The sequence below is a fragment of the Artemia sp. Qi Xiang Cuo genome, chromosome 3, assembly GCF_049724085.1.
Source record: "Artemia sp. Qi Xiang Cuo chromosome 3, ASM4972408v1, whole genome shotgun sequence".
NCBI classification, from domain to species: Eukaryota; Metazoa; Arthropoda; class Branchiopoda; order Anostraca; family Artemiidae; genus Artemia; species Artemia sp. Qi Xiang Cuo.
Window position 1 is genome coordinate 39,555,318 of NC_142796.1, and position 27,344 is coordinate 39,582,661.

The 27,344-nt window shown below is 36.1% G+C and overlaps 1 protein-coding gene across 5 annotated transcripts in view; it reads left to right on the forward strand.

The window, feature by feature from the left end:
* The window catches only part of LOC148954082 (zeta-crystallin-like), a 101,537-nt gene extending 89,621 nt beyond the window's left edge, over window positions 1–11,916 (forward strand). For all 5 annotated transcript variants that reach the window (XM_089085880.1, XM_089085883.1, XM_089085884.1 and 2 more), the window contains exon 8: window positions 11,236–11,916. In XM_089085880.1, coding sequence (XP_088942006.1) covers window positions 11,236–11,409 — 174 coding nt within the window. In that variant the 3' untranslated portion in view covers window positions 11,410–11,916. The remainder of the gene's footprint in view (window positions 1–11,235) is intronic.
* Window positions 11,917–27,344: the final 15,428 nt, after the last annotated feature.

Below are 27,344 nucleotides of genomic sequence, written 5' to 3' on the forward strand. Positions count from 1 at the left end.
TTTTTTGGGTTTCATCTATTTATTAACGCTGATTTGTGGAAGTTTTACGGTCTAGAGATTATTTGATTTGATTTTCTGCTCCTTTCGATTTAATGGTGTTAATTATGTTTCTTAGAAAATCTGGAATTCTTTTATCTTTGCTCGTAAACCATCTTGAGTTTTACGTAAAGGCATTTAATTAGCTCGAAACATATTTGGATGAAATCTGACAAAATTCCACAATGTGGAAAACAAGAGAAAACATGCGTGTGCTATTGACATTTTGATAAGGTTAAGTCAAGTTAGCAGTTTATTAAAAGAGAATAGGGGAAAAATGTTTCATGTTGCCAAAAACTGGAAAGTACAAAAATAATTATGAAAATCAGGCCGTCCAGAACGTATTATATTAAATACCTGGGGCCAAAAAGTTTGGTGGAGGGGTATTGGGATCTTTGTAGGTTGGGGCATGGATGACTAATGACTGCCATATCATTTGCATAAAATGAATTCAGCTTTATTAATTTTGACTCTATGTATATTCCCAAAACTACATAATATTTTATATTGCCCACACTCCGCATTTGGTACTTATGTATTATGTCGACCACACTTATACATTTAAAATTCCGTCGTTAAATATATTCAGAAATCTAAATAATTGTTCCCAAAACATCCCACCAAAATAAAAACGAGTATAATCAAACTGTTCTCTTTCTGAATCCTATTCTCTTACTATTGAAAATCCTTCCTTATATTAGTTCTGGTTGCTATGAGCGGTTGTTAGTGCCTCTCGGTTGTTCTTAGTGACTCCATATTTGGAGTCCCGTTATGTCAGCGTCATAGGCTATTTTTAGATCTAGGTTCAAAATATAGAGGTGCTACTCTGGCTCGACTCCAATTGTCTCCCAAATAAGGAGTCCAATTGTCAGTTATTAGGCTTATACTACTCACATCCTCTACCTTTTCTAAACCCCACGGTTCTTCTCTTATAACTTTGTCTTATATTGAATGATGACAATTATATTGAATCAAGTGATTAATAAATGAACATATGATATAAAAATATAACATGAATAATAAGAAATGATTAAACAAATATATAAGAGGTAAAAATATACAACAGTATAAAAATTTAAGAAATGAATTAAAAATTTGGGTTAATATACATAATGAAATACCTTCATTGAATAATGGCATTATAATAAAATTTGAAGTAACCAGCCAAATCTATTTAAACTATTTCTTATTTTAAAAGCAATAATCCTGCTGGAGATTTGAGAAATGATCTGGAGCCTGAGAAACAAGAACTGCTGAACCCGAGAAACATAGTGCCTTCAGATTCTTTGTAAAATTCGTCAATCCCCTTGGCTAAAATGGATGATTTGTTGCGATTTTGTTTAAATTTGCGTAATTTGAATAATATTTCTAAGTTGGACACATAGCCTCCTTAATGTATTATATACCAACTTTTAGTCTATTCTCATGACTATTTTAAAACTGATTTTTAAGCTATATTTGCTCTGTATGAGCTTTTAACGCTGCAATCATTCCACACGAGGCTTCTGTAGGGTTGCAGCGTCTTGTAGATGCAATTCTTTGGACGCAGGAGCAGTTATATTGCTCCCATATCCCATCACCAAACCATCCAGAATGTTGTGCTAGAAATAGTGGAATCAAGTGTAACCATTAACTTTTAGCAAATATAAAATTGCTCAATCGTGTCTTCTAAACAGGATTGCACCAGGTAGGAAAATAAATCATAAGATTCTTGAAAAAAAATAAATCCCTAAATCTGCACAAAAATCACTAGATTCTGTACACAAATCACTACATTAGCAAAAACGTCACTAAAATAATAATAAGCTGCTTGAATAGACGACGTGTTTTTGTATTTTAAAATCGATAGTTTTAGTAGCTTTTTAGGCTTTTAATCAAGATATTTTTAACATGATTAACTTTTATTTATTATGTTCAACACAGGGCACCAATGGGGAAGTGGTGCAATTATTTCCCTAAGTTTTGAAAATATCTTTATTTTTGGAGAAAAATACCAGTTTTTTTAAATACCTTTTTTGTGCCCTTATAAAAGGAATAAAAAAATTCTCACCCCACCACCCGCATTTACCTGAATTGGCGACCTTTGCTTATTTCCTCGATTTGTGAATATTTTTCCTACCCATTTAGAAACCATTTTATTTTTCCTCTAGTTGAGCTGGTATAATTACTGGAACATCACCGGGAATTTTTAAAACTATCAACAAAACTGATAAGAAAATTAATTATATATCTTTACCTTTTTTTGCTCAGTCTTATCACAAAAATTAACAACAGAATTACAAAAAACAAAATATCAAAGTTGCTTTAGTAAATTCAGGCAAAGATGTAATTAAAGAACACCTACAAAGTGGAACAAATAGACTAGCTTGTTCTTGTGGAAAATATTATGCTGGAAGCAACCAAAAAATGCTGAAACCAAACTCCAACAGTACGAAATTCCAATACGTTATTGCATAAGGTACGAATTTCTTTTTTTTTCTTAATCAGAAACTTTGTGGAACGTCTGTTTGATCTTCCGCACCAAAGTGCTATATTTGATGAATCAAAATTAATTAATAACTGTATTAGGTGATCATGAAGTCTTTGTGAAATTATAGAAATTGAGTTAAGACAATTATGTATCACGGAGTCAGTATAGTCCAGTAAATCTACGAAACTCTGGGACTAAATTGCAATATAAAGATTTTTACACCGTCTTGTAGAGAAAAAAATGCTGTACAACATAAAAAGTCCCAAAAAATCCCCTGGGCGGAACAGGGTAAAAAATAGGGGACAAGGGGGTAAAAGGGGGAAATTGTACAAACTCATGGGCAGATTTATTGTGCAGTCGAGCTTCACGTCTGCTCTTTTTCTGCGCGGAGAAATCGAAAAAAGAAAGTTATGTTGTTTTATCGCTGAATTTGGTTTGATTTCCGCCTTTAGCGAGAGAGGGGGGAAACAGTATCCTCGAGAGTTGTGTGATATGGCTGGTCAAAACGTTTCTCCCAAGGTTTTTTGACTTGATGATTTCAAAAAACATGGTATTAGATTTGTATCTTGCTTTTCAGAAGTGTTTTCACCGTAGGGGAGACAATGCATCGGGCTTCGGAGTACGCGGGCAGATTTACTTCGACTATATAATTGAAAAATAAGACAAAGCTAAATGTAAGAAATGAAACAAATCAGGGAACTTTGATAATCACAGCAAAAGATAATTAAGGGTTATATTGAACTAAAAAAGATAAGATCAAGAATTTGTACTAAACATCGTCTTCTTCATCGTTATCAACAAAAACATCTTTATTTCACACGCAATCCCTTGGCAGTCTTTGCAAGCAAGTGTGCAAGGCAATCCATTTTTTCGGCAACTACAGTGTGAACTGTCACAGTTGGAACGCGTATAGCTGCAACGAATCACATTTATCAGATGAGGCGGAGCAGGTCTGATGTCTGTCCTGATTGGAGTGAGGCGTCCATCACGTAATCACCAACCCCAGTCTTTCGGGTCGAGTTCTGGTGCAGTATTGCGCCACTCCATTATCTGATAGAAGATTCAATAAGAATGAAATTTCGCAGCCGATGGAGTTGGTGGAAGTCTGTCTGGGTTTACAAAAGTTGATGTCTTTGTGCTGTTCTGTTTCTCAAGAAAAACCTTGTACCTAACTTTGCTTAGACCCTCCCCTTTCTTAGCCTTGTAGAAACACAGCAAAAGATTTTCCCCGACTAGCTAGACTTCTTCCTTCCTAGATCACGGATTAAGGAACACTTCACAGTTATTCCTAAATTCTTCATGGCTTTTTAGGAATAGCAGGACAGCCTGCTTTCCTAATCCAAACAAACGGGACGTCTTGTCGCAACCCAGAAGAGCGTGGCCAACGGGAATATAGTGACAAACTTGTCCCATTGATCTTTTGATAAGGTTGATGTGCCAGTATTTAGTTGACAGCGCTCTTCATTTGGTACTGGTTTGGAAATAGAGATCTCTGGCTCCCGGAGGTAATTTATGGAGGAGAAGGATCAATAAATCAGTGTCGTTTCCGACTATAGTGGCTACCCCTTCCTTGTTGGCATCAACACCTGTCGATGCAATCAGAACGTCCGCATCTCTCTGCATGAAGGACAGTGAGGCCGGCTTGGACAAGCTTCTTACCAATTGCTCGAATAATTTATTGCTTATTGTTGGGATTCCGCAAGAAGTCCTCCTTGTTCCTTTGCAGTTTCATACTCAGTGTGATATCGACGGTCGGACACTGGATACCTTTCGATCGTCTAACTTGGGTGACATCTTTGGTAGACGGACCTAAAGTCTAACCATCAAAGATGACAGAAGCATTTGAATACTCCTGTGTCACGAAGGAAACGTAACTGTTGCAAATCTGTTCGAAAGTGTTTCCTGTTTTCCATGGAATATGCTGGAGTAGCCATCCGCCATCGATCATGTGTTTTTCCGAATTTTTTGATAGGACGTTCACAGGTTCTGCCTTTGCTAATTTTTGCAAATAGCTTTTGCTAACTCCGCTTCATCTGGCTGTCATGGCAGGCTTGACGATTCGAAAAGGGCAGTAGGATAGATGGAGAGTTTGAATCTGAGAGTTTCTTCCACATCCCCTCCAGCGTCAATTTATATGTCTTCACCGCCAGCTTCAGAAATGTTGCCTTGACAGGCCATCGTGTTCGCTTTGCTCTTACATTTGAAGATGTAACGATCGGCATCGGCGTCGTCTATTGACTTCAGAATTTTTTTTTTCCTATCACCTTTGCTTCATCCGCGTTGACATCCCTTGCTGCCGTCATATCAGTCGATATATTGCGCAATTGAGTGCAGTTGTCCTACAGACAGGACTGTACAAAAAAGCTACTGAAGCCTTTATGTCCTTTTTATCTCTTTCTATCCGAGCTGGTCTAGTGGATACGTGCTGGCCAGATGACACGTACTAAATGCCGGTGAGTGACTGCATAAGCTCATTAATTTCAGCTAGTACTGGCATTGAAACTGTCCAGATCAACCTTTGCGTCTGACTCATTCCATTTCCTCTCGTGAGTCCCCAGCTTGTTTTCAACAACCTCATTAGTACTTGATCAGTTACTAAGTTGTGAGAGAAACCAGCCCAAAATTTATCGATTCTTCGAAAGACAAACATCCCATCCGTGATGTCTTTATACAGCTTCTGGTTACTTTTTTTCAGCTCTTCCATTTGCTGAAGAAATATTTTCACCGACTTCTTTTACAGGTTGTGGCCTGCAGCTGCAAAGTAAAAGAGCATCTCAGAGAGTGCTTGAAGATACTGCACTCAGTTTCCGGTCCGTTCTGCCAGGATGGCCTTCTTAAGCACTCCTAACATTTCTGAATACTGAAGCCATATTTTTGCAGTCCTTTTGTTGTTCAGTGTTTCTTGAAACTCCCTCATTCGCCTTTGTATTTGACGTACTATGTCTGCGTTGGATGCGTCTTTGAGGGTTACTTCCTAATTCAGTAGAGCCATATATATTGCCGGAGCTTCTGCAAAATCTTGATGTCTAGCACGTATATCATCTGTGCAGTCAAAACCATACGATTTGCAAATGAGAGTGATCTGCAATTCTGAATCTATAAGCTCCTGCGCTCTCATGGCTCTTGAAACAGCATTGCCGCTAAGGATATGCTTAATAGTGTTACCGGCATATAGGCATTCGAGCACTTCTTTTATTCCTGTTTCCGTCATCAAGTGCCCGATCGCTCCAAGAAAGCTCATACGGCAACGGAGACCGCCGATCATTGGAACTGCTGCCTCGAAAGGACTATCAGCAGGCTCAGCATTGATGATTTTCACCGCTTTCATGTACAAAGGTTGGTCGAAAGTCAAAACTGGCACCATTCCGTGCTGGCGGGCTTTATCGGAGATAAAATGTAAGGTCGTGTATACACAAGAAAGATCGGAGGGATTATAGTCGATCATAGGCAGAAAAAAAATCGACGAGGTGCCTTTGTGTGACCCATGGTAAATGGCTTGCACAAATCCACTCCATCCGGCCTGTTTCTTGTCATGTATCCAGCTTGCATGGCATAGTAGGTCAATGCCATCGATCTTGTCGTCGAAGGTGATGGTCGGTAAGGGTTTGTACACAAGACTGTTCCCCTGTTGGCTTCTGTTGTAGAAGAGCACTTGTCCAACCTGCTGGAGTATTCTCGAAATCGTCATTCTTTCTTTTTACGAGACAAGCTATGGACGTTGGACGGCAGTAGTCTTCTCTGCACTGGTTGTGTACTATTTCACCGTCTTCAACTGTTATTTGTTCACCCCGTTGCACATTAACCTAGTTGATCCAAAGAGCTCCTTTTTTTGTGATTCTGACACTTTCACCACCATTACGGATGCTGCGGCTGCATAGCTGGCAACGTTCATCTTCTTCCTTCATGAATTGGGTGTCATATGAAAACTATAAACAAAAACTTATTAGGCAAGAAAGAGGAGCTTTTTACACGAGCCACATTATATTCACACTTGTGGCTAAACCCAAACCTAAGCCCTGTTTCGGATATGAAAACAACCCACAAAGCGAATTTGTCCGTAAGATTTGTGAGCTCGACGCCTCTAATCAGCCTCAAGCCAGGAGGTGCAGTTAAGAATTTTGACCAATGAAGCGGCTCTCAGAAATAGGACGTAAAGCGAGGAAGCAAAGTACCTTAAGTTGTACGTAAGGTTTACCGCTTGTTCATACGTAAAAATAGAATTCAGGAACTGTACAACTAGCGTGACGCGTCGCACTTTCCAAGCAACACAAATTATGTCCTTCTATTTCTGCTCTGCCTCACAAAATAAAACATTTGAAAACAGCCTGAGCTATAAGGAAAGCTCCAAATTTTCACTAAAGTTTGAATTCACTTTACGATCTTAACGACCACTATCTTTCGGCTAGAGAAAATTTCAAGAACAAAACCGGTTGGAAAATCGGCTCGGTTTTCACAATCCGCTGGGATTTCCACTATGTGTAAATGCACCATTAGTGAATCTCGAGGAAAGCGGAAAAGAGAAGCACCAGGGAATAGGATACTAAACTCTCGTCAAAACGGTGTTAGAGGATTTTAAAACCGAGTTGATAGACCTTTGTCTCCTCTCCAAATTCTGTAGAGCCGTCTGACTATCTTTTCCTTTTAGAGGATATCTTGATTCCCTCCTCTTTTTCCCTTGTAACAGGAAAACCGGGGGGGGGGGGGTGAAAGGATAATTAAAGAGCAATCAAAATAACATATTAATTCTTATTACACTGGTAAACCCCAGTAAAATGTCATTCATACTGCTGTATAGAATCTAGATTTCCCCCCTCTTTTCCCCCTGTAAGTAGAAACACAGGGGATCAAATTACTGCACAGCAATAAAAAAACGCAAAGTCGATCTTCTTGGAACCAAGAGATCAGGAATGCCATTCTGAGCATCAAAAACTACCCGTCGGAGATTTTTGAGATTTCCACGGAATTTTCCCCTTTCCCCCCGTTTTTCATCCTGTTCCGCGCAAAGGATTTTCGAGGGCTTTTGGAATGTTTCAAAGAATTTTTTCTCTGCAAAACGTTGTAAAATGCATTTATATTGCAATTTTGTCCCAGATCGTCGATTTTTTCCGTAGATTTACTGGACTAGTATAAATAGAGACAAATGTAAATATCGATTAAATTCAATTTTTGACAGTTTACCAAAAAATGAACAGGCTCCTTTATGCAGATTCAGCCTCATATAAGTTTGACTTTAAAATTTAAGATAAAATAAAGTTTTGAAAAGTAAATGAGCTTATTTAGCAACGGAAAAGGTTCATTAAATTTATCAAGCACAACAGTTTCTTTATCTGTAGTTTGTTTTTAATTAAATTAACCTAGAGCATACGTATTATTTTTAAATAAAACTACTCTTTCACTTTGCTAGAGTCCCATATCAGAAGATTAATTCACACATATATGTACATAACAGGCATCCTAGCATATGCCTTGTATATTGTTGCGTGAATTGATTTTGTTCAGATGTGAATTTTCTTTCATCATTTTCTTTGCTTTTTAGTAAAGCTTTTTGGTCGGTTCTTTAGTTTTTCATGTTTTATTTAAGCTGGTTTTTTTGTTTATGTTTTTTTGACGTTTATAATGACTTCGAGGTGTGAAGCCAAAATGTTTGGACTTTTAGTTTTTATTTTTGTGTTGAAATGTTTTGTTTTTTAATTTTTAACTGCCTGAACAAATTGCACCCGTTTTTGGTAGATCTTTGTTTCAATTGAATATAGAAATGATAATAACGTAATAACGGATTGAAGAAAGGGTGCTTTTCTAACTAACTTCAAGAAAAAACGGTATTTGTCTAGAACCCAGAAACCCGCGAGAGTTGTATTGCGTTAAAGATCATATCAGATAGAATAATAACCGGTTTGTCTTCAATAAACAGTGATTGAACAAGTTTCTCACTCCGGGAACTATATTTAAACTTTAGTTTTTTGGGGTTTAGGGGGAATAAAAGGTACCTAGGTCAGGTTAGGCTATATATTCAATCTATGCTATGCTTTACCCCCCCCTCCCCCTAATGTGCAAATATGTAGCCCAAATTTGTTTCTTAAACTATTATATTTTTATCCTATTTTGTCTTATTTCACTAGCATTAACGAAACTTCACTTCTCGCGGGGTTTTTGGATTCTAGACAAGTACCGAAAAAACTGTACAATGGGTCTGCCCAAAGTTTACAATATATTAACGACTAAATATAAAAGTTGTAAATGAACTTTCATAGTTCATTATTGCTAGTAAAATAAAATGACAAAAACAATCAATTTCGATTAATCTCTCTCTGCGCATCGGCTACGCAGTACCAGCTTGTGCAAATCGGTGGTTGCAAATTATGTCAGGCTAGTCTCTCTCGAATTTGACCGACTATGGCTTCTGAGACAGAGCGTAGAGAATAGTTTTGGCTTTTCAGTCGCTGTCACTAAAGTTTTCACTAGAGTTTCCCTTTTGCTTTCGATTATTAGCTTCCTGGATGATTTATTCGCTTGAATTTACCCTACACGTACTACAACATAAGAAATCACTAGATTTAGGAAAAAATCACTAGTTTAGCATTAAAATCACTAGAAACCACAAGCCAAAATAAAAAAAAACACTAGGTAATAAAAAATCAGTAGAAATAGTAATAAATCACTAGGGTGACAACCCTGCTTCTAAAGGCCAATGTCATTTACACTTTACTGGAAAAAGCGCGTAGATTCAAATGATATATGTTTTGTTTGGTTCATTTGTAAAATCATTAATAAAAAAGTAGAAAATAACAATACTAATTGATGTTACAAGGAAGGGTAAAATATTTCTTTGAGTAATTACGTTCGTTAAGTAATTACGTTAGTTACGTTCGTTGATATCAGGAAATCAATGTCTAAATAAAACTTACTAAATAAAGCGGTTTGAGCCTCCAATAAACTTCTGTAACGCGTTTGTTTGCCTACATTATATAGCTTAGAATATTAATATATGATGCTGAAGACACATTGTTAAGCAGCGAGAAAACTGATTCTCGTTGTGAAGGAATTGATTCTCATAAAATATTCATAGCTATTGTGTTTTATTGGTGAATAGTTTATATATTTACCACCCTAAGAGCTTGTCAGACCACTACCAAGGAAAAAAGGCAGCGTATACTCTTTGAGAGGACTTGAGGGAAAAAGCTAGCCTACTCCCCAAATACAAAAAACTCTAAGCTTCCTTGCTCCTCCTCCCCCTAAGAAAAAAACCTCTTGAATGTCTCGGCTTGATTCTGACCGTGAAATAAACCGGGTAGAGTTACCAAACTAAAAATAATTTTGTTTCCTTTTAATAAAACTTCCCTTGGAAAGCCCTCCTTCCCCAAAATAAAGAATTCCAAGTCCCTAGAAATTAATAAATTCTTCCACTTAGATGTAAAAAGTAGAAGATCTAAAAGTGGAGCATCGTGTTCCTTCGCAGCTGAAAAAGTTTGGGACTGTAGAAAAATAAGTCTAGGAACTACTGTTAGAGATTTAGAAGCAATGGCAGTGGCATATGACTCTTAAACAGACGGGTATTAAAAAGTTAAGGAAGATATGCTTGATATTTTTCAGAGGAATTTTATAAGCATAGTTGTTGGTAATTTTTGACCGACTTTATATCAGACAACATGCTGAAAAATGTGGTTGGATCCCGTTTTTTAGGGCCTTAAAAAAGGTTACTGTAGCCCGGCTTTATTCTTTGGGTGACGGATGATAAATTACTAAAAAAAAGTCCTTTTGGTCATCCATCTAGAGCCAAATAAAAAGCTGGATGTCCTTGAATGGAGCCAAAAGAAAAGACACCAAGGAAATTCGATATCCATTGGTGAGATGATAGAGTGAAGTTTTCAACAGACTGGGGGACTCAAAAAGAGTGTGCTCTGCTTTGTTAGCTTCAAGCATGTTGGTGCTCCAATTACTTATTAGCACCAGTAGTTGTGGCAAGTGACAAACATTAAAGAAATCCTACGCGGCAAGCAAAATCTTTTGATATTCCAACATCTTGGACTGAAATTAAAAATGTTGCACTTCTTGTTTGAATAATTTAACACATGTTGAAATTTTGAAAACGTACCTTAATACTCCAGGCTTACTCTAAGTACTCTACAGATACTCTACAATTTCATGCAACCTATTCTTGAAAAAAGGTACACTTTAATACTCTAGGCTTACTCTAAATACTCTACAAATGCTCTAAGCTTAAAAGTGGCCAGAGAGAATATCTACTTCTGAAAAAAACTTCTGAAAAAATATCACTTTATGCAGTCGTTACAGCAAATTTTTGTAGCCAAAAACTGATTGTCACGGTTCTGATTTAAAGTACTCTTTGAATTCTCCCAAAAATAGACTTTTGTGACATATTCCAGAAAACAGATAGGCTTAGTCTATGCATAAGACTGTCGAGGGAGAGCCTATGCTGAAGCTAATCAAAGTGATTTGATCCAAAGTGAAGAGATATTCCAAATACTACCTAAATATATCACATGAAGAGATATTTTTTCATTTTAGAAAATGCAAGGTTTATTTGATTATTTTGAATAAGAAGCAGCCAGAAAATCAGAAAAAAACTTGTAGTTGGTGCAAGGAGGGAAGCAGGCCCCTAGGTCCCTCCCTGTACACATCCTTTACCCTTTACTTTACCTTAGCCTTAACTTTACCATAAATTTTAGATTACCTTAGTTGATAAACAGGTCAAATGTTTTTTATTTCAGGCGGAATGGAAAGAAACGGCCGCTGCTGTGATATCAGGAGTGGAGACAGGCTACTTAGTACCAGTAATCGATAAAGATTACCAAATGGAGGCCGTACAAGATGCTCATGCCAATGTTTTAAGCCACGAAGGTGGTGCCAGAGGAAAATTGGTTTTGGCTATTTCAGACGAATAAAGGAATAAATGTTGCCTCTCTGCAGTTTGAGTAATTATCAATGAAAATCTGAGTACTATGGCAATTTCTAAGCTGAAATTTTGTTTTACAAGAAAACACATTCATATTCACTTTTATGCCATTTTTTTTCAGGAGTGTCCCTTGAACCAATCTCATAGAAAGGTGATTTGGTATGCTTCTTCTTGAAAAAGTTAGGTGTTTTTGGTGTTGTAGTGATATATAAATGGAGGAAGTTGCTTTAAAATTAATTTCAGGACAATCAGAAATTGAGATAAAGCTGCAAGTATAGATTTAGATCTAAGAAATAACAGCTGTTAGATTGTGAAAATACACTGAGCGATTATTAATTAGGTTCTAAGCTGCTTGAGCATCAGTATTAAATATGCTTTGGTTTTCATTAAATAAATTTTTTTTGACTGTATCTTGCTAAACGGCAAATTTTATAATGTTTTTCTCTTTTATGTTAATAAAGGAATGGTAATAATATTAAAAGTTTTAGAAATCTTGGTTCGTCTAGGAATTTTGTTTTCTTTTTCAAGGATGATTAAGTTTGGTCACTAATTGTTAGCATTACATATTGTGTAAGTAGGAGCAGTAGTTGGATTAACGATGTTTCTTAACTACTAATCTCCCTGCGTCTGTTTGTGTTTAATTTAATAGCTGCATTTTTAGAGAACTTGGCTTTAGAATATTTTAACAGTTGTAATGTTTATGATGGTTTCGAAGCAGTAGAGATCAAAGTATTAGAAGCGTCCCCAAACCCAATATCTACTCGCTCTGCAACCAACTTAATCACTTTAGGCCTCCATCTTGACACCTTCTACTTTCGCCATAATCTCCATAACCAGATTATATCTCACCATATACCTGGTCTAAAAGCCCTAGTTACGTAGGGGACTTAAAATCAACTGTTCAAAATGACTACCGAATTATTTCATAAAATAATCCTCGGTATCCAGTCTATCTCCTTCATTTACTTAATTATAAATCATTACTTTAGGCATTATTTAAAGATTAGACATTAATACTAATAAACACAAATATATCCAGAATAATTCGACAGAAATTATCTGATGTTTGTGAAAAAAAGTCTAGGGACTTTGACGGTGATTCTGTAATTTGTAAACCCCTTGATGATTCTAGTTAACAATTCGTAGTGTGAAGAAGTCAGTAATTTTTTAATTTTTAATAAATATCAGTGACTGATTAATTAACACCTTAAACGCGCATTAATATGCGCGATGGAAGTACTCCTTGGTTTAATTTTTTTACTCCTAGCCAGTAGAAACAGGAGGTGCTCATGCCCGCTATTTTAATTTTGAGCTACAATATATTGCTATAGTATTCCTTTTATCTATAGTATTGTGTGATTTAGCATGCGAGGCCATTTATCTGCTATATGAGTTAGTGTGTCCTAGTTGGTTCAAACACACTAGTTATTGTATAACACACTAAAGGGTTGTCATTCGCCAGCTTGATAATGAAGACATTTTAAATTTCAATATAATATTTTGACAGTTCTTCAAAAAAGCACCAGTCATTAAGCTAAAGACTTTTGATCTTGGGATAGTCATGATTAATCCCTCATCTTTAACTTTCCAAAACAGCGATAATGCAACGCATAAGATGTTAAAGGAACGTCTTATGCGTAGGCTATATTAGCTTCCAAAATACAGCTGAGAACATCCTTTATCAAATTTTTAGATAGTAATCATATTCACTATTTTAATTTTTGAGTTGCAATATAGGACGTTTTAATATGCTCTTTATCCATGGTATTGTGCAATTTAGTGTGCAAGGGTTATTTATCCGCTATACATCTTCCCCGCTTACACCCTTAATACATTCATCCTCACACAGTCTCACCATCCCCTGAAGACCATTTATTTGTATTCCTATTTTTTTTTGTGATGATCATGATGAAAATCAGCGCTGATTTTGTAAATTGGCGCCAAAAACTAGAAAATTTTTCAAGCTCAAATCGACGCCGATTTCTTTTAAAATCGGCGCTGTTTTGGAAATCAGTTCCCGAAATCAGCTACGTGTGCCCAGTCCTTTAGTGCCAAATCATATTGCTGGTGCATTCTAAGGCAGGCCTTTGCAATTTTAAGAGGCAAGCTAAAATATATTTATGAATAACCAATTAGAGACAACCCGATTAATATTGGCAAAATTGGAAAGTGTGGAAAAAAAAAGTTAAAATCTCTTAATCTAGTGTCTCTCAAATTTGATAATTTACTTGAGGATTTCTAAGGCCTGGCGACAAGTCTCTCTGGTCAAATTATTGAAGCATGTTCTGCAGTAGATTGAAAAAGGATTGAAAAGGTAAGGTAGGCCGTAATATGATATTAAGAAGTCAGCTTAGAGATATTAAAAAGACATGAGTAGTTAAAGAAGTTCTCAGGACTAAAACTTTAGGTGCATACACTATGAATCTGAGGTTTGCTTATGCGTTGCATTTTCACTGTTTAGCAAAGGTAAAGATGAGCAACAAATCGTCACTATCCAAGATCAAAAGTATTTAACTCTTTGATTGGAGCTTTTGTGTAGGAACTGTTTATGATTGGAACTATCAACACTGAAAAACAAGCTCGCCAAAAACAGCCCTTTAGTGTGTTATATACTAACTAGTGTTTTCGAACTAACTGGGACACGCTAACTTATATAGCAGATGAATGGCTTAGCATGTTAAATCACACAATACCATAGATAAAAAGAATATTATGGCCTCCTAAACTGTAGCTCAAAAATGAAATAGCGGTCGTGAGCACCCGGGACGGATCTACAGCAAAGTCTTTCGGGGGAGGGGAGGGGGAGTGCAAATTGACAAGGACGCCAATGAGCAAAACATGGAGGGAGGCAATATGACAAGGGGGCCAATAATTGACCAAGTTGACAAATGTAATTAAAAAAAAAGGGAAAAACTGCAAAAAAAAACAGGAATGAGGGTGCCAGAAACAACACCTGAGGTAGGCTTGGCATGCCGTGCCGAGCATATTTAAGCATATTTAAAACAGCATATTTAAGGGTTGAAGGCAAGCTCAAACCACGTTATCGTTATCATTTTCAACTCGGGAAAACAATTAATTTTGGCGTTGTTTAATCCTGTCAGACCAGTAGGTGAACTGAAATTCTATTTTTTCCTGTTAAATTTCGTTCAAGATAAAATGCTTAAAAGTAAAACAGACGAGAAAAGAAGGAAAGGAGGCTGAGATACAAAAGAAAAGAAAATAGTATTTTTTTTCTGTCTTAGTCGACAAAAAACCAGTCGGATTCTCTGGAAGTGTCATGGGTGTCCCTAGAGGAACGCTGCAAGACTACATGAAAAAAGTTGAGAAGCTGAGTATCCCTGTACAGAGTCTGGATCTGAGTTTCTTTACACCCTGTTAAAACACATGATAAATATTTACAGTGCAACAAGAAAAAGAAGTAAAAACTTACTTGAAAACAATCGTTGATATGCATTTCGACTGTATCCACTAGAAGCACGTAGTAAATTTGCATACGCTTATGCAATTATTAAGAGTATAAAAGTACCAGATAACAGGAAATGCAAAGATAGTGGAGACAGTGGAAGAATTGTAGGTAAAGATTGGTTCAGTTGTCTTATGGATCGTCTTAAAACTCTATCAGTAAGAACTACAGAAGGTACAAGCTTATGACAGGCAACTGCTTTCAACAGTCACAGTGTAGAAACTTTCTTTAACAACCTGGAGCGAGGTCTAGATAAACACATGTTCAGACCACAAGTCATTTGGAATGTTGACGAATTGGGTCTGAAAACATCCACAAGCCTGGTTAAAATCATTGCACATCGAAGCCAAAAGTAAGTAGGGAAGGTCACGTCAGCAGAAAGAGGTCAGTTGACCACGATTTGTACTGGTGTTAATGCACTCGGAAGACACTTCCTCTTCTACTTGTATCCCCAGGAAAATAATGTCCGGAAATTTCACTCTAGGAGCTTTACCAGGAACCATCATGATCGGTTTAGAAAAAAACTTCTGGCTGGATGACTGCTTCCCATTCTTGCTTTACTTGAAGCATTTTATCAATCAAGTCAAACCCTCAAACTGTCCCCTGCACTTCTGAAAATAGACGACCAGATCAGCCGATACACCGTTGAATTGCTTGATATTGCTAAAAATAATAGTGCTGTATTTTTAACTGTGCCTCCCCACACTACTCACAAACTACAGCCTCTGGAAAGGATAGTCATGGGGTGCCTTAAGGCCTACTATAACCAGAAAGCCAAAAGTTTTATATCTGCCCATAAGTTTAAAACTATATCAGTGTAAAAAATTGTTGAGCTGCTTGGGAAAGCATATCCAAAGGCTTTCACTCCTGAGAATGTAATCAGTGGAATCAGAGCAAGTGGGCTCTACCCCGCCAACAGAGATGTCTTCAAGGATTTCCTCTCGTCATATGTCTCAGACAGAATACCTACCACATCTAGTGAGGCACTTACCAAAGAAGATTCTATGCTCAGCGCAAGTCCTATGTGACATTTAGACTCCTTCTTTAACATAGACCCTAGAACAGATGCAGCTCAGGTCCTGTCTCTAAATGAGAGGCAAAGGTCAGCAGATGATTCATTAAAGTAGATCGTCCATGCAGAACCCTTTCCAAAAGGCTCAAAAAGAAAAATCAACAGGGAAAATATATGAAAAAGTCAGAAGTGCTCACTGAAAACCGTACGAAAGAACGTACTACTGCTGGGAAAGAGCTGTGTCAGCCAAAAAAGCCCTAGCTCTTGACAGGAAGAAAGTCAGAGAAGTGAAAAGGCTAATAAGCAAAAGGCATGTTTCTCGTAACATGAGTTGCAGTTAGTGTGACGGTTCTAACATAGGTGATCCTGAATGCAATAGCTCTTCAGACTCCAGTATGGACGTTAAAGACGAGCCCCCTACTAGCAATTTGTAATTTGACATTGAGAAAGTCAAGGCTAGTGATTACAATCTGGTTGAGCTGAAGAGCAAGAGAGGAAATCCTGTTTACTATATTATCATTATCAAAAAAGTAGTAACTGAAGAACGTAAGGTCCACTTTCTGAACGAGATTGGAGTATGAGACTTTGCACTAACTGACGAGACGGATAGTATCTTAAAGAATGAAGTTGAAATGAAACTGCAACCACTGACAGGTGGAACGCCTTGATTAGTGGAATGACTTAAATTTGGCGTTGATCAGTCAATGTATAATTTGAAATTAATACTCTTTAGTTTTTTTTAAACCTTACTGAAATTCATATTGTAGTTATTTTTATATACAGACCATATTCTTTCCTGGTTCTATTGCCAAAAAACAAATTTTAATGTTCCCCTGGCCACTTTTCTGTTTCTTTTGTCAGGTGGCAAAACTTAAACCAGAAACGGCTGAACCAGTAACGGGATGGCCCAGGCTCAGCACACTCGCCCACTTGGATAGAGAGGCATCCAGGTGGAAAAGTGGTGGAGTATTTCTAATTGTCTTCTTGAAGTATGGTATTGAATTAGTTACCTTTGCTTTGGCACACTCAGCAACTTCTTAGCGCATGAATCAATTCCTGGAGAATTAAAAAAGTCAAAACATGCCGATCGTAGGCCAGTCTTCTATCTATATATTGGACTAAAAATAAATATTGAATATCGAAACGTAAATATTGATATCGGAAACGATATTTGGAAATTTCTGTTTATTTCCAGCTTTTTCAATCATCAACCAAAATGCAACATATGAAAACTTCTCGGTAGTATCTAGTGTTAATTTGAAGCTCTAGGGGGTAGCTGCTCTCCCCTGCTCCCTCCCTACGCCAATGAGCATAGCAGCGGTAGCATTTTTTTTTTTAAAGTGAACCAACTTAAAAAAAGCTCTCACGCAGCAAAATGAGCATATATCTTAAGCAGCGGCGTCATTTCATTCTGAACTAAGGGGAGGGGGGCTAGTCAGCCTCTGTGGGCCCCACAAAGTGGCTGGCTCACAGTTATTTAAGAGCAAAGTTCCTTTACAGTGGTTAGCACAGGCCTCTCCCAAAATCAACTAATAATAGTACGAAACAATTTAAAAGTTTTTAATAGATATAGAGAACTTAAGTTGGAAAGTAATTCACAGTTTTATTGCAAAACTGGGAACCAACAAGGTCTCATTTTTCCAAAAATACCAACCATAGCCTCAAATTTCAAAGATTTAACTAGACACCAACATCAGATCACTGAGCCTTTCGTCACCCATTGTTGATCTTAAATAGGTTTTAATCAGGCTTAATTTAGAAAAAAAACCTCAGTACAAGCCGTTCTGATAAGCAGAGTAATGAAAATTTGTATAATTTTCAAAAGTTCAGAATGTGCTATCAACATTGCCTTCACAAAACTGTGAAGTTTTAAGAGATCTTTTGGCCTATCAAACAGTTCGTGGTAACGAGCAAGGAGCGACCCTGCTCAATAGCAACAAAAACTCGTAATTTTGATACAAATAGATTCTTCAATAGAATAAGATTTTTATGCTGATTTCAAATATATAAGTTTAATTAAGTTTAGTTCTAAAAGTTACGCGCCTGAGAAAATTTGCTTTATTTTCGGAAAAAGTGAGAAACAGCACCTAAAAGTCATAGAACCTTAATGAAAATCACACCATCAGATTCAGCGTAATAAAGAACCCTACTATAGAAGTTTCAAGCTCCTATCTGCAAAAATGTGGAATTTTGTATTTTTTGCCAGAAGAAAGACCACGGATTCGTGTTTATTTGTTTTTCCCCCAGGCGTGATCGTATCGATCCAGTAGTCCTAGAATATTGTGAGAGGGCTCATCTGAACAGAAATCAAAAGTTCTCTTGCCCTTTTTAAGTGACCAAAAAATTGGAGGGCAACTTGGCCCCGTCCCGCGCTCATTATTTTCCCAAAGTCACCCAATCAAAATTTTAAGATAACCATTTTGTTCAGTATTGTCGAAAATCTAATAATTATGTCTTTAAGGATGATTTAATACCCCACACTTCCTGGGGGAAGGGCTGCAAGTTACGAACTTTGCCAATTTTTTACATATAGTATTGGTAAATCGGAAGTATACAGACGTTTCAGGAGGGATTTTTTTGTGGGGGGGGGGAGGGCGGGGGAGGATCTTTCCATGGAGGATGTTTCCTTGGGGGAAGGGACATTTCTATGAAGGGGCGCCGGATTTCCCAGCATTATTTAAAAAACGATCAGAAATTAAATAACAAAAAAAAAGTTTTTTTTCAACTGAAAGTAAGGAGCAACATTAAAACTTAAAACAAAAATAAATTATTACGTATATGAAGGGGTTTGCCTCCTAGTCAATACCTCGCCCTTTACGCTAAAGTTTTTTTTGGTACTTTCAAAAGAGCTATCTATTCTAATTAACCGGCCTTTGTGATTCAGGGGTTTGTGATTCGAACAAAATTCGAACCTCTAGTGTAAAGAGCAAGGTATTGACTAGGGGTAAACTCCCTAATATACATAATAAAAACATACATAGATAGAAGTTCGTTAAGTAAGTTAATTTGTAAGTTACGTTATAACAAAATTTCGAGAAAGCCATTTCGCCAAAACAATAAAATTAATATGCAAATTTCGTTAAAATTATTCGTGTACGGTGAGCCAAAATCAAAACTTCATTAATTCAAAAACGTTCAAAAATTAAATAAAAAAAAAAAGTTTTCTCAACTGAAAGTAAGGAGCGACAATAAAACTTAAAACGAACAGAAATTATTCCGTATATGAAAGGGGCCGTCCCCTCCTCAACGCCTCGCTCTTTACACTAAATTTTGACTCTGTCACACAGCTTTATTTCTTAAAACAATAAAAACTTTAGCGTAAAGAGCGAGGCGTTGAGGAGGGGACAGCCCCTTTCATATACGGAATAATTTCTGTTCGTTTAAAGTTTTAATGTCGCTCGTTACCTTCAGTTAAAAAAAACTTGTTTTTTTATTTAATTGCCTAAAGAGTCGATATGTCTTCTCACAAGATCTGTTTGCGAGGCAAACAGGGTTGTGCCAATGCAAACTTTTTTGTAATGCACTGCCACACTAGCTAGTCAGCTCGTATTGAGAAAGTGTGGTGGATCACCAGCCTGAAGTAATAGCCCATCGCCCATCACCCTGGCCATCGCCCTATGTTCAGAGTTGCCAAAATTTGAAGAAAACACCCTTCGCCGATCGCCCAATCTTTCAAATTGATTATATTGTTGCCAAATCTCGCCTCCTATAACCTAAGGAACTATAAAAAATGCTTTAACGCCATTTCTTCAGAGCAGAGGATATTCTAAGGGGTCAGATATTGTTTTTTTTTAACTAAACCATATCTGCTTGACCAGTAGCCCATTTTTAAAGCCATTTTCTTATCGCCCTAGTCTTAAAACTCCGTCTTTAAGGTCAAAGAATGAGGAAAAGGTTTCTATTCCTGTCAAAACGTGGAGTTCTATCATCAGACAGATCAGACATTTCAAGTAAGCTGTCGCTCGCCACGACTCAGTGCTTTCGCATCACTTATAAAACACTTACTGACGCTTTATAATACTTACAAACGCTTCGGGTGTTTTGATAAATGCTTTGTATCACTTATAAAATTCTAACTGATGCTTTATACCACTTATACACGCTATTGGTGCTTTTATAAAACTGTGCATCACTTATAAAACTCTTACTGATGCTTTATAACACATATAACTGCTTTTGGTGCTTTTATGAATGCTTTGCAACAGTTGTAAAACTCTTACTTATGGTTTAATTAAGTAAACATTACTATTGCATAATTTTATTCCTCGATAAATAAAGGAGAACATAGACCTTGTAGTAATGGCATTTGGAGCAGACAGTGCCTTGCTTGTTCGAGAATTATAATTGTGGCAATCAGACCTAACCTTAAACATGCCTGAGAAGCATAAAGGTAAATTATTATTATTATACTTGAACATAAATAACTGGTGATAAAAATCCCGTAAGCCAGCAGCTGGTAAAATTTTTTGTCTTCTATACTCCAATCTCACAGAATCACTATAAGATTTATTACAAAATAAACGTATCGGATTATTTCAGAGAACTCGAATTGGATTAACTAGCGACGGAAATGTCCCTAACTATACCGAAGAATAATATGAAATATAGGGATGTATTATCGAGAAATACAACAACCTTAAAATGCGATGCGGGACAAGGTGTGTGAGTTTTCTAAGGATTTCGATGTTCCGTGATAGAATAGCTGACGTGTTCCCAACATGTTTCCTAAACGACAAAGTTTCATCAAGTGTGATATCTAAATACTTGACACAAGACTTCCTTTCAATCTCGACATAACTGTATTTTAATCGAGAAATCCATAGATAATATGTAGCTGTTCTTGAGAATATGATAAAACTACTCCTAGCGGGGTGAACTTGTAGTTTATTTACGCGCATCCAAGTTGAAACTCTGTCTAACGATTGTTTACTTAATTCAATTAATACCTTCTCAGTTCTTGTAAGACAAACAAGCGACGGATCATCAGCAAACATAGATAATGTCACTTCTTGTTGATCATGGAATAATTCACTGAAATGGTTCTTTATATTAGACATGGTTTGACTTAGATCACTTCCAAAAATTAAGAATAATAGCAGTCCAAGAACAGAGCCCTGTGGAACTCCACATGTAATAGGAAAGCTTGATGAACGCCTTGAGTCAATCTGAACATACTGTAGCCTCCCTGCTAAGAATATGCGTAGAAAGTTAAGCCCAGGACCTCTTATGCCATAAAACTCACATTTTAGAAGTAGGAAATGATGATCTACTGTGTCGAAAGCTTTAACTATATCTTAAAATATTGCTAAAACCCTGCAATCTTCATCCAACCTTTTTCGACTACGCTGCTGAGATAAGCAACTACTTGCTCAGTTATAAGACCATGCCGAAATCAGAATAGAGTAGAACTTGACACATTACGGTGGATTAAATATATATTAACACAGGCAGCAAAGCAGCTATCTATGGCGGTTGATAGCGCTGAAAGGACAGAATCTATCCTATGATTTCCTAAATTATTCTTTTCACCGCCCTTAAGAACAGTAGTAACACTAACTACTTTAAAACAAGACGGGAAAAAACCTCTTTTAATGCAGAATTAATTAGGGACAAAAGTGGCTTCTCGATTAGTGGCAGAATAAATTTAACCACTCTTAATGATATGACATCACTACCAGATGCATTACTTTTCATTGTGTAGATGATCTGTTTCATCTTACTTAATGATACAGGTGCTAAATACATTGAAACCTCAGATTCACAATGACCAAGGTAGTCAAAAATGCTTGGATCATGTAACATTGTGATTCCTTCAGCAACACGCTTTCCTACCGCTGAGAAGTAACTTCCGAATACCTCCGAGACATCATCAGCAATTTTGGACATTTTACTTTCTCTGTTAACTATTTCAAGTGGGATCGTTTTCGTTGGTTGCTGAAATACTTCTTTAATCATGCGCCATGTTTTTGCCGGACATACCGATACTTCCTCGAACTTCCTCGAGTAAAACTCTCTTTTTGCTTTTCTTAATAATCGATTCAGAGCATCGCAATAGTTATTATACATTCTATCATTTAAATCGCATTTGTGATCGATCTTTTTTTTTGTAAAGTTGGTCTCTTAGTACGCATCAATTTTAGAAGGTCTCCAGTAATCCAGGACTTTTTTGGGGTTGTCTTATGCCATCCTTTTTTCCTTTGACAATGCTTTTCTAATTCACTTTGGATAATCTGTTAAAATAAATTAAATCTTTCTTCCTTATTAGATGCAATTGATAAAATATTATCACGATTCATTTTAGATAAAACCTTGTTATAACTCAAGAGAATTATTTTATTCACATAATGCCAAGAAAACTCATACATTAACCTACAACAATTTCCCAGAGGAATAGCATGTTTAGAAAACACACCAAAATGGTCAGAAGTGTCACTAACAACAACACAGGGGGGATCAGGGTTAACATTAGAGAATATATTGTCAATACATGTCTCGGACGTATCCGTGACCCTCGTAGGTATGTTGATTGACGGAAGTAATCCAAATGATACGAAAATATTCAATAGTCGGCTGCTCTTTGCATTTATTTCAATCAGGTCAACGTTTAGATCACCCACAAGAAAACACGGGAGATTCACAGGCAACTAGCTGCTCTTCCTAAAGATCAAAGAATTCATTGTATGAGGAAGTCGGTGGGCGGTAGAGAACTATTAAATAGCAAGAATAAACACCTAAACGAAGATGAAGCACGAGTGACTCAAACACCATCTCCCTATAAATAGTTAAATCGCTCCGAATGGCCACTTCAATATCCGATTTAATATATACGGCAAGGCCCCCATGTTGCTTTTTGTGAAAAAATTAAATCCCTCTAGACCAAGCAACTCTTAATTATGAACATTAAGCCATGTCTCAGTTAAAGCTATCACCTGAAAAACAGAAATATTAGCTAAATCTTCAATAAAGCTATTACTTGAATTTAGCCCTTGGCAATTCAGATGAAAAATATTAAAAATATTGCCAGGTTTACGGCATGTAGAACCAATCTCACACGGTAAGACATAATTCGAATCTTTGAGCTGCAAGCGAATACCGCAGCCAAGGTCCGAAATTCCACTCGAAACATCACTATATCTACACGCAAGATCTATTTTATTACTCTCTAATTCCTTTAATTTCTGAGGTGCTGAAGGAAATTGAAATATATTATCCATAACTAAGAGTTACAAGCCGTATCTTACGGTAACTCAATCTTTGAGACAAATAAACACTGAGGTTAAATACACATATCAATTTGTCTAACTACTTCATGAACTAAGAAAAAGAAACTCAAACTTAACTTCGCTATTATTAACAGAACAATACTTTGCTTTTGATTTAGTCGCCTAGCGCACACGACTTTTCTAACCATGCAACACCTTTCGTATCAAATTCGTTTCCTAAAGGTGCGCAAATATTTCCAACAAATTAATTTATTCTCCATCTACAAATATCAAACAGTTTGTGGTACGAACCCCCTAATATACGTGTTAAAAATGTATGAATATAGAAGTTCGTTACGTAAGTTAATTCCTAAGTTAAGTACATTTATTACTAATAAAAACGTTCGTAAATAAAATTAAACAAGTTTCGAGAAAGCCATTTACCCAAATAAAAGTAAAATTAATATACAAATTTTGTTTTAATTGTCCATGTACGGTGAGCCAAAATCAAACCCTGCATTAATTCAAAAACGTTCAAAAATTAAATAAAAAAAACAAGTTTTTTAACTGAAAGTAAGGAACGACATTAAAACTTAAAACGAACAGAAATTATTCCGTATATGAAAGGGGCTGTCCCCTCCTCAACGCCTCGCTCTTTACGCTAAAGTTTGACTTTCTCACTAAGTTTTAATGTCGTTCCTTACTTTCAGTTAAAAAAAAACTTGTTTTTTTTTTATTTAATGTCATTGAGAACGGGGAACAAAATTCATCTATAAAAACAAAAAATTATTTTTTCATTAATAATACACGACCCAAGAGGGGATAGAACATAGGGGGGGGGGGAGAAACTAATTGCAATTATAATTAATTAAATTTCACTTTAATATCGCAAAACATAATCGAAAAATTTGCGTAGAAGAAAAACATGAAAAATAAAAATATAATGGCACCGTAAATTTAATAATAATTCGTTTGATGAAATCAAATTGGGCGTTAAATTAACAAATAAAAACCCACAATGGGCTACAAAAAAAACAACTTACTCATGTTAACAAATATGCAGTAAACATAGAGTAAAAGGTGATTAGCCAATTAGCCATATCCCTATTAAAAATGATACCTTGCTATTTATCTTGGCAAATGGCCAGGTAACATCTTGAAAAGATAGATTTGTGTGAAGCCTGTTGAAATTAAATCAGGTGAGATATGAATCTATTACGAAATAAAGAAATTAGGAAACTAAACATTGCAATAAATGATTACTCTATTCGACACAATGAAAGCGCATCCAATAGAGAAATTAATTATGGAATTAACTATGCGTTTTTCAATTAAACTATAACTGAGTCGTAAGTGTGCGTTTCTTGCAATTAATCTCTCAAATGTGCCAACCAAACACAATTCACCAAAAGATTGAACTTCATTGATAATGTTTATTTGGATACTGATTTACCTGTTCAAGAAAGAATACTAATGGTATATTACTAAGAGACAATTATTGGTTTGCCTACTTAAGTAAGGATACTAATGGCATATTACTAGAGCCAATTTATTACTATATCGGTTACTAGTTTGGACTGTTATCGTGAATTGAATTTTACAGAATTTATTAATTATTAACAATGGGACGGAAAAAACGATCAAGGTATGATGAGGATGAAGGTGGGAATTCAAAAAAATTATTTGACCTATCAGGTACTAGTTCAGCTTCAATCTCAAATATATCGTTGGCAACTTTTACTGATAGCATCAAAACTGTGATTGGGCTTGTTAGTGACAACGGAAAAAAATTAGACTCACTTGAAAATAAACTTAAGTCTCTGGATGATCGAGTGGCTAAGTTAGAGAATATTCAAAGTGATTTTCAGCAATCGATGTCAAATAATGATATCCGCCTGGGTTCTCTTGAAAAAGAAAATGATGTACTAGAGAACCAAATAAAAGCTCTCACTGATGAGGTTGTGAAGCAGGGGACTGAAAGTAATGTCATTGGCAACAGATTAGCTAAGCTTTAATTTGAAAACTTGATAAAAATCACATATTGGGGAATGTTCCATGTGAAACGATATCTGCTGCAAAAGATATCTTTGCGAGTGTTGTATCTTCAGGCCTTGAATTCACCGCGGTGCCTGATTTCAAAATAATTGAACGAAATATTCAGAAAATGTTCATCAAAGTTCAGGTACAAGATAAGGAGACGAAAGTGAATTTATTGAAGAACGCAAAGAAACTAAGACGCAAAAAGCTCTCGTCATTGTCCCACGTCTACATTAGTGATGACCCCCTCCCCGAAGTACGGAAAATGTGGAAGAATCTACAAGCAAAAAAGGCAAAATTACGTGAACTCGGTTTTGAAGCTTGGGTCTCTAATAGTTTTCCCCCAATTCTGCATTTCAACTGTCCAAATGGCAAGCATGCACGATACCTATGGACTGACTCTATCCCTGAACACCTCCCACCGCGAAGTTATTGTCTGAGATCTAGTGCTGCTAATAAAGTTGTGCCCCATTTTAAACATAACTTGGCTGGTGTTCGATGTGGAAGTCGATTTGACACTCAGAATGAAGATTTAATATAATATTGGTGGACTTTTCCTACTCCCTCTGTTTGTTGATTATTAATGGAGTGAAGTATACATAATGAAGTGAAGTATATAGTTTTTCTTTTTTGTCAGTGTCCTTATTCGCTTTTTTTCATTCCATCCTCTCTTGTTTTGTATGCTGTATTAAGAAGTAAAAAAAGTTTATTATTTTGTTGTACTGATTGAGTTCATATTTAATCAATTGTAAAGTACCTAATCCTTAGCCAAGATTGTTTTGTTTCTCGTATCATGTCAGTGTTTTAATTGTTTTCAGAACTTTCATTGTATCCAATAGAGTAATCATTTATTACAATGTTTAGTTTCCTAATTTCTTTATTTCGTAATAGATTCATATCTCACCTGATTTAATTTCAACAGGCTTCTCACAAATCTATCTTTTCAAGATGTTCACTGGCCATTTGCCAAGATAAATAGCAAGGTATCATTTTTAATAGGGGTATGGCTAGTTGGCTAATTAGCTTTTACTCTATGCTAATGCATATTTGTTAACATGAGTAAGTTGTTAATATTTTTTTGTAGCCAATTGTGGGTTTTTGTTTGTTAATTTGACGCCCAATTTGATTTCATCAAGTGAATTCTGATTAATTTCCGGTGCCATTATATTTTTGTTTTACATGTTTTTCTTCTACTCAAATTTTTCGATTATGTTTTGTAATATTAAAGTGAAATTTAATTAATTATAATTGCAATTAGTCTCTCCCCCCTATGTTCTATCCCCTCTTGAGAGGGAACAGGGCAACCAGCGCCACTGCCTTGAGTGGCAAGGGACTATGTTAACCGTTTAGGTGGCAAGGAGGGGTTGCCTGTTTTGATCAAATTTTTCACTTTAATTTGACCGTCTTTGCTTATATTTGATTCAGGCGAGATGTAGTGTAATTATATTTTCCCTAGGCACAGCTAACCGTATGAATAGCTCTGATTGTTCTTGAGAAGTAGATGTTATATCATTCTGGGCCATTTTAGAAGAGATTTCTACTTGTTTTGATGATGAACAAGTTTAACTCACAATAAAGTAAGAAGGCAGAAATTTCAGTTCCTGCAATCCTTAATATTTCAAAAATATAATAGTTCAGTATCCAGCTTAATCTTGTAATAGAAGGTAATTTGAATTAGCATAAGAACTCTAGGTTGATGCTCCGTAAATATTATTTAACATCTAGCAGAAACTTGATGCAAGGAGTCAGAAACTTTTAAAACAAAAGAATTTTCAATAGAAACTAATACATAAGAATTTGCCTTTAAATGCTGATTTAAAAAATATATGGGGCATATAAAATTCATAAGTTTAATGGATGAAAAAGCTATAAGTTTGAGAAATTTTTAAATGATTTACAAAGAAGAACAAAGACCCACATGAAGTCAAGCAATATTAATGGAAATCACACCCTCAGATTCAGCATATCAGAGAGCCCTAAGATAGACATTTCAAGCTTTTATTTTGATTTTTTTCCCAGAAGGAAGATTATGCATGTATTTTTTTATTGGTGTTTTCTTTTTTTTTCACATAAGTGATTGTATCAGACTTGTGGTTCTTGAAATTGGGCTTGGGCTCATTTGAATGGAAATTGGATTTTTAATATTTTTTTTTTTTTTTTAGTGATTAAAAAGATTGTGCAATCACCAAACAGTGATTGTTTCCCAACGA